A 12019-nucleotide genomic window follows, 5' to 3' on the forward strand; every position below is an offset into this window, starting at 1 on the left:
TCCTTAATGTTCAGTGAAATTATCATTTTAATGTACAAAACTGATTCATCAGTGCAATTCAAATCATGTTATACAGTAGTAGTTCAATTCAGGTAATTCAATAACTGATTCAAAATACACATTTAAGTTTCATCATGCACCATTGAATATTATTAAAAGACCAGTTAATAAAACTGAGGCTTATGGAATCAGAAAGTCAGTGTTGGCTTGAATAAAATGTTGTCTTAAGGACAGTACAGTAAGTTGTAAATGGTCACTTTTTAGACAGGAGGATGACGAACAGCAGTATTGCCCAAAGGTCAGGGCTAGGATAAGTTCATTTTTGTTGTGGGTGTTTCTCTAAATATGACTTGGAGAGTGTAAAACTGAATTCCATTTCAAACTTTGATGGTTCTAAATTTGGAGGCATGGGAAATAGGAAGTTGACACCTATCAAATGTAATTAGGTATTGGTAGGCTAGTACAATGTGTTTGCACAGAACTGATAGTGATAAACTGTGGTTTTTTTTTAAAAAAAGGCAATGATTTACTGGCCAGTTTCTGAAGTGTGTGCATATATCTTTGAAGTTGACAGGATGTACTGAGAGATTGGTTAAAGTGTAAGGGTTTAGTCAGGAAATTTTCAGCAATGTGTGGTGCTCAAATAAAATGTAGTAGAGATTTGCCTATCGTTCTGGGAGTGAAAGAATTCAGTTACAAAGATTAGTTTGGAGAAACTGAGGTAGTTGCCTTACAGTTGGAGATCAATGGAAGATTGACAGTTAATTGATAGTTAAGTTACCAAAAAAAAATACGCTTTTACTTATGATGCAAAGCAGGATTTTTATTTTAAAATGCAGTGAGCAGTAATGACCTGATACTTGCAGCTAATGAAAACTGTGGAAGTTGACAGTCAGTGACTTGTAAAAGAAATCTGTTTAGTCCTCAAGGGAAATAAAGCAAGGGAATGTGACACATTTAGATTGCTCGACAGAGCCAGCATAGATTGAATGGACTACGTGGTCTCCTTGTGTACTTTCCATAATGAGTCTGAAACCTCAGATCACACAGGACCTTGAAATCCATCTCGGTGGTAATCTGTTATTGTCTGTGTATTTTATTGATCAGAATTATTTCTGAAAATCCACTGCAAATACAAGTCCAAGATTAGCGCACATTAGCTCATTGCAGTATTTGACTTCTTGGCTGCAATGTAACTAAAAGTTTTGCTTCTCCCCGCTAGCACACAGTAATGACATGCCACAATGCATATCATAAGACATAGGTGCAGAAATTAGGTCATTCGGCCCATCAAGTCTGCTCCGCCATTCAACATGGCTGATAAATTTCTCAACTCCATTCTCCTAGTAACTTTTGATCCCCTTGACAATCAAGAATCTCTTGGTCTTAAATAAACTCAATGACCCAAGCCTCCACAGCCTTCTGTGACAATAAATTGCATAGATTCATCACCCTTTGGCTGAAGAAGTTTCTCCTTATCTCCGTTCTAAAGGGTCTTCTGTTTAGTCGAAGCCTGTGTCCTCAGGTCCTACTCTCTCCTGCCAATGGAAACATTTTCCTAACTTCCACTCTGTCCAGGATGTTCAATATTTTGAACATTTCCATCAGATTCCCTCTCATCCTTCTAAGCTCCATTGGGTATAGACCCAGAGACCTCAAATATTCCTCATATGTTAAGCCTTTCATTGCTGGAATCATTCTCTTGAACCTGCTTCAAGGCCAGTACATCCTTTAATGTCTGGGGCCCAAAATCGTACACAATACTCTAAATATGGTTTGACCAGAGCCTTACAACCTCAGAAGTACATCCCTGCTTTTATATTCTAGTCTTGAAATAAATGCCAAGACTGTATTTGCCTTCCTAATTACTGACTTAACCTGCAAGTTTACATTAAGAGCATCTTGAACTAGGACTCCAAGTCCCTTTGCACTTCAGATTTCTGAATTTTCTCCCCATTTAGAAAGTAGCCCATGCCTCTATTCTTCCTACCAAAGTGCATGACCTTTCACCTTCTCATGTTGTACTCCATCTGCCACCACTTTGCCTGATCTCTTGGCCTGTCTAAATCTTTCTGCGGCCTCTCTGCCTCCTCAATTCCACCTATCTGTATTATCTGCAAACTTAGCCAGAATGCCCTCAGTTCCTTTATCTAGATCAGTAATACATAACAATGAAAAGTTGTGGTCCCAACATTGACCCTTGCAGAATATCACCAGCAATCCCAAAACGTGCTAGATGCGGTGACTGAGTAAATTTAAGGAGGAGTTATATAGATTTTTAATTGAGTAATGGGTTGAACGGATACAGAGAAAAGGCAGGAAAATGGAGTGAGGAGCATATTAACCATGATCAAATGGTGAAGCAAACCATCGGCTGAATGTCTAATTCTTCTCCTATCTTATGAACCAGCTGCCTTCCTGAGAAGGACCCTTCTATCCCCACTCTCTGCTTTCTGGCAGACAGCCAATTCTGTATCCCTACTAGGACCTTATCTCTAACACCATGGGCTGTTATCTTACTCAGCAGTTTCCTATGAGGCACCTTGTCAAAGGCCTTCTTGAAGTCTAGGTAGGTAACATCCATTGATTTTCTATGGTTGAACCTGCACATTACCTCCTCAAAGAATTCAAACAGATTTGTCAGGCATGACTACCCCTAGATGAAACCATGCTGACCTTGTCTTATTTTAACGTAAACTTCCAAATATTCAGAAATTCATCCTTCACCATGGACTCCTAAACCTTACCAATGATTGAGGTCAGGCTGATCAACCTGTATTTTCTTGTCATTTCCCTTACTCCCTTTTTAAAGAGGGGTGTTACATTAGTGATTTTCCAGTCCTCCGGTACCCTCCCTGACTCTAGCGATTCCTGGAAGATCACCACTAATACCTCCAATATGTCTTCAGCTATCACCTGCAAAACTGTGGGATATAGTCCATCTGGTCCAGGTGATTTATTAATTTTCAGTTTTTCTAGCATCTTTTCTTTGGTGCTGGCGACCACACTTTTTGACCCCCAACTCTTGAATATTTGGGATGTTACTCACATCTTCCACTATGAAGACTGATGCGGAGTTTTGTTCAATTCCTCCACCATTTCCTTTTTCATGTTTAACTAATTCTAGTATGAAGATAGAAAACTTGATCATGTGACAAAACTTCAATTGATGAACAAGGCTACTGATTTTCCAAGATCTTTGAGAAATGGGTGAAATTAGAGGTTGTGATCCTTGACACTTTGGCTAAAACTCTTAAACTTCACATGATTATAACAGTTGGGCCTATTCATTCATTACAAACCACAGATCATGTTTGACAATCGAACCTGTTAAAGTTGTCTGGTCATTCCAATATTATTGCCAACATAATCTACAAACCAAGAAGTCACCTCAACCAAGGAACTAAAAGTTTTAATCACATTGCAATTCACCTTCAGTGGTGCAAGATTTACAATTTATAAAAGTGGAACTATAAATTGCTAAGAGGCAACACCTAGACAGACAAAAGAAGATGTAGCAGCTGAATCTCTGTGCATGAAACCTCATTAGATAAAACTTTGATCACTAGTTTTCATTAATGTTCACAATTTATTCAAATTGCAGTAAGTCCTTTCTAATGATAACAGCAGTTCTTCATCTCTAACCATTCCCCAATAAAACCTGTGCATGCCGATATGCTTTCAAACTTTTCACAAAATGCTGCATTCTAATCTAAACCATTTGATTATGGATCCAAATGCATTGCAATTGTCTAGATTAACAAACAAAATAACAAGGAAGAAAAAAAAAGTGATTTAAGTGGTGGTAATGTGAATGATGAGCAAAGATCCAATCTTTCAACTAACTGACTTGACCCAACCCAGCTTTTTCTTGCAGTTTTGAATGGTTATCTGTCCCACGCACTAATTTAAGCCTCCTAACTAATATTAATTCACCAATCCTCTTTTTTTTAGTAGCATGAAATGGTCTTTGCGAAGTTAATATTCATGAGCATGACTACAAATAGTTCAGTAGCAGAGTAACTTTGTACCATGGAAATCATCTGAGTCTGTATTGCAATTTTGTAATGGAACAGAATTGTCCCTGAACCACCTTGCTCTTATTATAAGGAAACAAGAGAGCTGTGAAACATGTCCCCTACTGTCACGCTGAATATTACACCATAGGGAGTGGTGGCAAGAACAGAGATTAAATCAGCTAATTTAAAATTAACTTTCCTAATTCATAAAGATTGAGACATAGCAATGTCATCAATCTAATAATGCCCAGTAATGGGTAAGACCTCATTCTTTGCACAGACATCTTAGACTAATCAAAATTGCATCACAATACAAAACCAATTTTAATTTATAAAATTACTCTGCTGCAATTGGAAAAAATATACTTTTACCAAGGGTGCAATATAACTTGTTACAAACCAATGTTCCCTCCACAGAGAATACACTTCTTTGAACCCATATTTATAAAGGAGAGAAATAAATAGACAAAGTGAACATTGCCCTTAGCATCAAGGAATGTGTTTGGTTATTGCAAAATGTTTTGCACACTGGCAACAGATCGGAAATTATCAGGTGCAAATGGTGATCGCGAAGGTTGCATCTGGTATGAGGGGGCAATAGATTACTGAAGGTTTATTGACATTTCTCCATGGCTTTTTTCACCTCCAGCAAAGTACAGTGTTTATAAAGGCAGCAAGTTTACATTTAATTAAAATATTCGAGATGATGCTCCAGCTCAGAAATACATATGTATCCTTTCTAGCGTAGCTTTCTTTTCTTTGGGTGGAGACGCTTGTTACTTTGTTTGTAGAGATGTCGGAAATTAATGAACAAACCTAGAGAAAAAAAATCTCAGACTCAGATATGTAGTCAGGCCAGGAGAAAGTGAGGACTGCAGATGCTAGAGATCAGAGTAGAAAGTGTAACACTGGAAAAGCACAGCAGGACAGGCAGCATCTGAGGAGCAGGAGAATCGACGTTTCGGGCAAAAGTCCTTCATCAGGAATGAGGCCCTGGCCTGATGAAGGGTTTTTGCCCGAAACGTTGATTCTCCTGCTCGGATGCTGCCTGTCCTGCTATGCTTTTCCAGCACCACAATCTCGAATCTAGTCAGGCCAAACCACTCAGGGAAAACAATTTCGCTACCTAGTCAAATTCCTTCTCGTTTGCGCGTTCACTGAAAGGCATCAGAATTAATCTCTACATCATTCCAACAAAAACCCATTGGATTAACCAAGGTCTAATATCATCCAGGACTTCAAACACTCAAATATCTTTGCATCAATCACTCTCAAACACTGATACTTTCTCTCTAAAAGTTGAGACCTTTGCTGCATTTTGTTTTCATTTTAATCTAGGCATTGCTGGCTAGATCAACATTCATTTCTCATCCCTAGTTATCCTTGGTAGTGGTGAACAGCCTTTTTGAACTACTCATTTGGAGCAGAGACACCTATATGCTGTCAGGGAGGGATTTCTAGGTTGTTAACCCAGTGTTAATGAAGGAAAGGCGATATTTCCATATCAGGATGATGAGTGGCTTAGAGGGGAATGTGCTGGTGGTGTTTCCATGAATATACCGCCCTTGTCCTTCTGGATAGAGTGGTTATGGTTCTGGAAGGTATTGCCCAAGCAGCCTTGGTGAATGTTGCAGTGCATCTTGAAAATGGTACACGTTGCTGCTGAGAGTTGGTGGGAGAGGGATTGCATGTTTGTGGATATAGTGCCAACCAAGTAAACTGTTTTGTCCTGATAGGTGTCAAACGTTTGAGCGTTGTTGGAACTGCACTAACCAAGGCAAGTCACACTCCTGACTCCACACACTTTGTGGAGTCAGGGGGTGAATTTACCCTTTGCAAGATTTCTAGCCGCTGACCTGCTCCTGAAGCCATTATATTCATACAGCTAGTCCAATTCAGTTTCTGGACGTGGTAAACTCAGAATACTGAGGGATTCAGTAAAGGAGTGATTGTTAGATTCTCTCGTGTTGGATATGATTATTACCTACCACTTGTGCGGCACAAATGTTACTTGCCATTTGTGACATTGTCCAGGTATTGCTGGTTTTTGACATGGACTAACCAGTTGCAGAACATTATGGAATCATGAGCAAAGATCTACATTCTGACCATATGATGGAGGGAAGGTAATTGATGAAGCAGCTGAAGATTGCTGGGTTTAGGACACTGCTCTGGGCAACCTTTGCAGAGATGCCCTCGAGCTAAGGGGACTGACCTCCATCAACCATAACCCTTTCCCTCTCTGTTAGGTATGACCCCAACCAGCAGCGGTTTTCCCCGATTCCCATTAACTCTAGTTTTACTAAAGGCTCCTTGATGTAAAAGGTCAGTCACTGTCTCCTCACCTTTGGAATTCAGTTTCTTTTTCCATGTTTGACCAGAGGCTGTAATGAGGTCAGGAGCTGATTGATCCTGACAGAACATAAAATGAGAACATTGCAAAAGATGGGGCTAAAGCACTTGCAGCAATCTTCAGCTAGAAGTGCCGAGTGAATGATCCATCTCTGCTTCCTTCAGTGGTCCCCAGCATCACAGATACCAGTCTTCAGCCAATTCGATTCTCTGTGTGGGTCAACCTACAGCATATGCAGTGCACTAGTTCAAGAAAGCAGCTCATCATCACCTTCTCAAGGGCAAGCTAGCCAACAATGCCAATGTCCCAAGAATGAATTAAGAGAAAACTCTAGTGCATTTAGACACACATACACCCCAACTCCCCTTCTTAAATATTGGTCATGACCACATCCTGTATAAAATTAAATGTCATACATAACTAACACATAAACTTTTATGTTAATATATGACTTCAACTTTATGACTAAGGAATATTAAGGAGCAATTACATCAGAGTGCTCCAGAGACTGAAACTCACCTAAGAACATAGCAATAAGGTAACCTCGCAGAAAGTAGGAGAAGCTGAATGAGATATTGAATGGGTTGGGCAGCAAGATACTAAATCTTCCTGTTTCATCAAAGTACGGTAAAGACTGAATCACACACACCGCTATGAAAGAGAAGAATGAAACAATTGTAGTTAATATACATGCAGAATTTGAGAAAAGCAACTTCTGTGCTATTTATAGAGAAATTCCAAGATAAACTAACTTCACATTTATCCCAAAGCATGCTATATGTGTGAATTACTATTCAAAGCAATCTCATAATTCAACAATGTTTTAAAGTGCACAAATTTCATTGATATACCTTCAGCGATGACTCCAAGTGGATAAAGAGGAATCCAAATGGTATATCGGATCCACGTCAGCAGTCTCCACTCTGTGTCTATACAGGACAGCATGTAGTATGGGTATCTATTTCAGTAACGAACAAATGTGTTATGTACATTCCTTCAATGTACTGGATACCATTAGTACAATGGAGAACACAATCAATACGCAATATAGATACATACTATTTCAAAGTGAAACACAGTTTCTTCAATAAGTGACACATGTCCCATTTTTATTCCACTGTTACCCAGAGGTATGTGAGAAACACTGATCCTTTGGCAACAGCTGAACTTGATAAGCCCTCTTCCTCACTGTGGACTGCATATACCAAGGGAAGAAATTAAAGATGATGGTGAAGCATCAGTGCTGTCATTTGGGATGCATTAGTAATGGTTGACAGGAACATTATTAGTACAGTGAATCAGCCGTGACTATGTGGTTGGGAGGACTCATCTCTGGGCCAGAACTCCTGGTTTGAAGTCCCACACATCCCAGAGGTGTGTCCTAAAATATCTGACAGGTTGCTTTTCTAGACTTTGCTCTTTGGGATGTATTACACAGAGTTTATGCAATGAGTGTGTAGTATTTCACCTCTAGGTCCTATTTAAAAAACCAAACCATGTTAAAATGGGAGGTCGTTGGGGGGGTGGGGGGGGGGGGGGGGGGGAGATGGGATGACACCAAGTTATCACAATACACTTCAGCCAAAGGAGGCTGTTCTAAAACACATTTTAATAACTGATTACACTGGGATGCTTACCAGAAATGGCCATGGGCGCTCTGGCTATGACAATAATAATTTATTGTGGTTCTGTTCGCTGAGCTGGGAATTTGTGTTGCAAACATTTCGTCCCCTGTCTAGGTGACATCCTCAGTGCTTGGGAGCCTCCTGTGAAGCGCTTCTGTGATCTTTCCTCCGGCATTTGTAGTGGTTTGAATCTGCCGCTTCCGGTTGTCAGTTCCAGCTGTCCGTTGCAGTGGTCGGTATATTGGGTCCAGGTCAATGTGCTTATTGATTGAATCTGTGGATGAGTGCCATGCCTCTAGGAATTCCCTGGCTGTTCTCTGTTTGGCTTGTCCTATAATAGTAGTGTTGTCCCAGTCAAACTCATGTTGCTTGTCATCTGCTTGTGTGGCTACTAAGGATAGCTGGTCGTGTCGTTTCATGGCTAGTTGGTGTTCATAGATACGGATCGTTAGCTGTCTTCCTGTTTGTCCTATGTAGTGTTTGGTGCAGTCCTTGTATGGGATTTTGTACACTATGTTGGTTTTGCTCATGCTGGGTATCGGGTCCTTTGTCCTGGTGAGTTGTTGTCTGAGAGAGGCTGTTGGTTTGTGTGCTGTTATGAGTCCTAGTGGTCGCAGTAGTCTGGCTGTCAATTCAGAAATGCTCTTGATGTATGGTAACACGGCTAGTCCTTTGGGTTGTGGCATGTCCTCATTCCGTTGTCTTTCCCTTAGGCATCTGTTGATGAAATTGCAGGGGGGTATCTGTTTTTGGCGAATACATTGTAGAGGTGTTCTTCCACTTTTTGCAGTTCTGGTGTACTGCAGTGTGTTGTGGCCCTTTTGAACAGTGTCTTGATGCAACTTCTTTTGTGTGTGTTGGGGTGGTTGCTTTCATAGTTCAGGATTTGGTCTGTGTGTGTGGCTTTCCTGTATACCTTTGTGGTGAATTCTCCAACACACACAAAAGAAGTTGCATCAAGACACTGTTCAAAAGGGCCACAACCCACTGCAGCACACCTGAACTGCAAAAAGAGGAAGAAGAACACCTCTACAATGTATTCGTCAAAAACAGATACCCCCCGCAGTTTCATCAACAGATGCCTAAGGGAAAAACAACGGAATGAGGACATGCCACAACCCAAAGAACTAGCCACATTACCATACATCAAGAACATTTCTGAACTGACAGCCAGACTACTATGACCACGAGGACTCATAACAGCACACAAACTAACAGCCTCTCTCAGACAACAACTCACCAGGACAAAGGACCTGATACCCAGCATGAGCAAAACCAACATAGTGTACAAAATCCCATGCAAGGACTGCACCAAACACTACATAGGACAAACAGGAAGACAGCTAACGATCCGTATCTATGAACACCAACTAGCCACGAAACGACACAACCAGCTATCCTTAGTAGCCACACAAGCAGATGACAAGCAACATGAGTTTGACTGGGACAACACTACTATTATAGGACAAGCCAAACAGAGAACAGCCAGGGAATTCCTAGAGGCATGGCACTCATCCACAGATTCAATCAACAAGCACATCGAGCTGGACCCAATATACCGACCACTGCAGCAGACAGCTGGAACTGACAACCGGAAGCAGCAGATTCAAACCACTACAAATGCCGGAGGAAAGATCACAGAAGCGCTTCACAGGAAGCTTCCAGGCACTGAGGATGTCACCGAGACAGGGGACGAAACGTCTGCAACACAAATTCCCAGCTCGGCGAACAGAACCACCACAACGAGCACCCGAGCTACAAATCTTCTCACAAACTTTGAATAATAATTTATACTGGAATTGATTTCATTTTGAAAGGAAGAATATAGAAGGACCCAGGAATGGGATTAGAATACAAAACTCCAGCAGAATAGTTGGCAGAAGCAAAATATCTGGCATGATACCCCTGGACTGACCACAATGGTAAGTACTGCTGCCTCACAGCACCAGAGACCCAGGTTCAATTCCACCCTCTATGTGGAGTCTAAACATTCTCCCAGTGTCTACATGGGCTTCCTCTGGGTGATCTTGTTTCCTCCCACAGTCCAAAGATGTGCAGGTTAGGTGGATCGGCCATGTGAAATGTGGGGTCACAGGGAAGGGATTGGATAGAGTGGGATGCTCTTCAGAGGGTCAGTGTATACTTGATGAGCTGAATAGCCTCTTTCCGCGCTTAGGGATTCTATGGTTCTTAAAATAATTCATTGCATGAATTGTAATGACATTTTAATAAAGGCTCTAAATGAATTTTTTCTAGTTTAATTGATCCAACTGAATTAGTGGCCTAAGTTTTGTTCAAAATCTTCTCAGCCTCTACTAATTTGTGTTTTCTATCAGCATGTCACTGAATGATCTCAGGATCAAGCTCTTTATGCATGATCACACTGAAAACGGAGCTCAAGGAAGAGTGAAATACAAACCGGAACATTTCGATGATGCTCCATAGGTAAAAAACTACGAACACTGCTGCTTTATTCTGCATTTCCACCTGACTTCCAATCACCACAAATAGAATCATATTCCTCCCAATTACCTGTTGAAACAATTATATCCACATCATAAGTGTCAGAAGATCACTGAAGAAATAGAAACTGCTGATCCATAGAAAAGTAGTTTGTCTCTTTGGAAGTATATTGTAAACATATTTTTCTAGTTGAGAAGGGAAAATAGAATCCACAAGCAATGACACCGTCTGATGCTAGAAGAACAAAAGCCTGGGCAGAAAGGAATGTAGCTTGACTTGCCCGGACATTCCTTCCTACTCAAACATGCCTCGGTCTGAGGGTAGTGCTGTACCTGGATCACTGCTGGCACCAATTCAGTTTTCACCAACTTCAGCAATGGGTTTATAACCTCCAATATAGCAAATAGCTGGCAAACGTTCATCACATCACCAACTGCATGGAAAGTATCAAACAAGGAGTCTGCAAAAACAACACAAACACAAACACAACTGTCCTTACAGATGCCCATTAGCAAGGGCATCTGTAAGGACAGTTGTGTTAACTGCAGATTAAACACATGTATACTGCAGGTTAACCACCAGCCAAGTCCAAGTAAAAATAAATTCAGCCAATCTCATTCCATAGACCAAAACACAACCTTTCCAGAAGGTTCAGAGGCAGTAAGTGGGATTTGTTTGGGGAGTATAGTGATGCACTTCATTCGTGTGCAATGGCAAAAGAGAAAGAGAGTGAGAGAAAGTGTTCAAACATGTGCTATTTGGTACAAAGTCAGCATTGTGGAGTGCTTTCATTTTAGCTGATCCCTTCCATTAGGGACAGATTGATACTGGGTTTTGATGATACAATAGCAGCCAGAAGATGTACTGAATCAAGTGCATCTTTAGAACAGCCAGTCAGGTGATGGGTATTCTGTGATTAACAGCTCATCCTATCTACAAGACTTCAGCCAGGATTCTAATTAATTAAATACACCACTCAATTTGAAGCATTTAACCCTGGCAACCTTCAAGAACTGACCCATGAACATTTCCAAATTATCTTGCTTCTAACATTCAGCAATCAAGTTTCATAGATATTTCAACACATTTATAATCTCTCCAACTCTGGTTAAAGATTTGTTCTAATATTTTCTCTGTTAAGTTAGTGAACAAAACCTAAAAATGTGAATAAACATTTGGTAATTGGTTATTTGGATCCTGTGCTGGTACCAGGTGAAGGATAGAGGGATCCCATCTGTTAGAAGAGACTGCCAAGAAGTCTATCAAATTGAATAAGTTATAATTGTTTTTTAAAATCACAATGAATTGTCTTGGTTCAGTCTGCTTCTATGTGCATACTAATATTCTAAGTTAACTAGATGCTGTTACTCAAGCTCATCTCTAAAGAGTCTTTCTGCATTTTCAAGACGCAAGGACTAGGAGCAAGTTCAGGACTCAGCAGGTTTAAGTTCAGCACATTTAAAAACTGTTTCACAGATGGGTATTCTGATCAACAATAATGAAAACCTTTGTTTCCAACCTCCAAGCAGTTGTTCATAGCACTGAGTACACAGGATCTC

At 40.5% G+C, this 12019-nt stretch overlaps 1 protein-coding gene across 1 annotated transcript in view; it reads right to left on the reverse strand.

Moving 5' to 3' along the window:
- Positions 1 to 9: 9 nt before the first annotated feature.
- hacd3 (3-hydroxyacyl-CoA dehydratase 3) overlaps positions 10 to 12019 on the reverse strand; it is a 38568-nt gene continuing 26558 nt past the window's right edge. The window contains exons 7-11 of the mRNA XM_072565400.1: positions 10793 to 10920; positions 10417 to 10529; positions 7224 to 7330; positions 6892 to 7023; positions 10 to 4835 (exon numbers count right to left, since the gene is read on the reverse strand). Coding sequence (XP_072421501.1) covers positions 4759 to 4835; positions 6892 to 7023; positions 7224 to 7330; positions 10417 to 10529; positions 10793 to 10920 — 557 coding nt within the window. The 3' untranslated portion in view covers positions 10 to 4758. The remainder of the gene's footprint in view (positions 4836 to 6891; positions 7024 to 7223; positions 7331 to 10416; positions 10530 to 10792; positions 10921 to 12019) is intronic.

Source organism: Chiloscyllium punctatum, chromosome 48 (assembly GCF_047496795.1).
Source record: "Chiloscyllium punctatum isolate Juve2018m chromosome 48, sChiPun1.3, whole genome shotgun sequence".
Taxonomy (NCBI): Eukaryota; Metazoa; Chordata; class Chondrichthyes; order Orectolobiformes; family Hemiscylliidae; genus Chiloscyllium; species Chiloscyllium punctatum.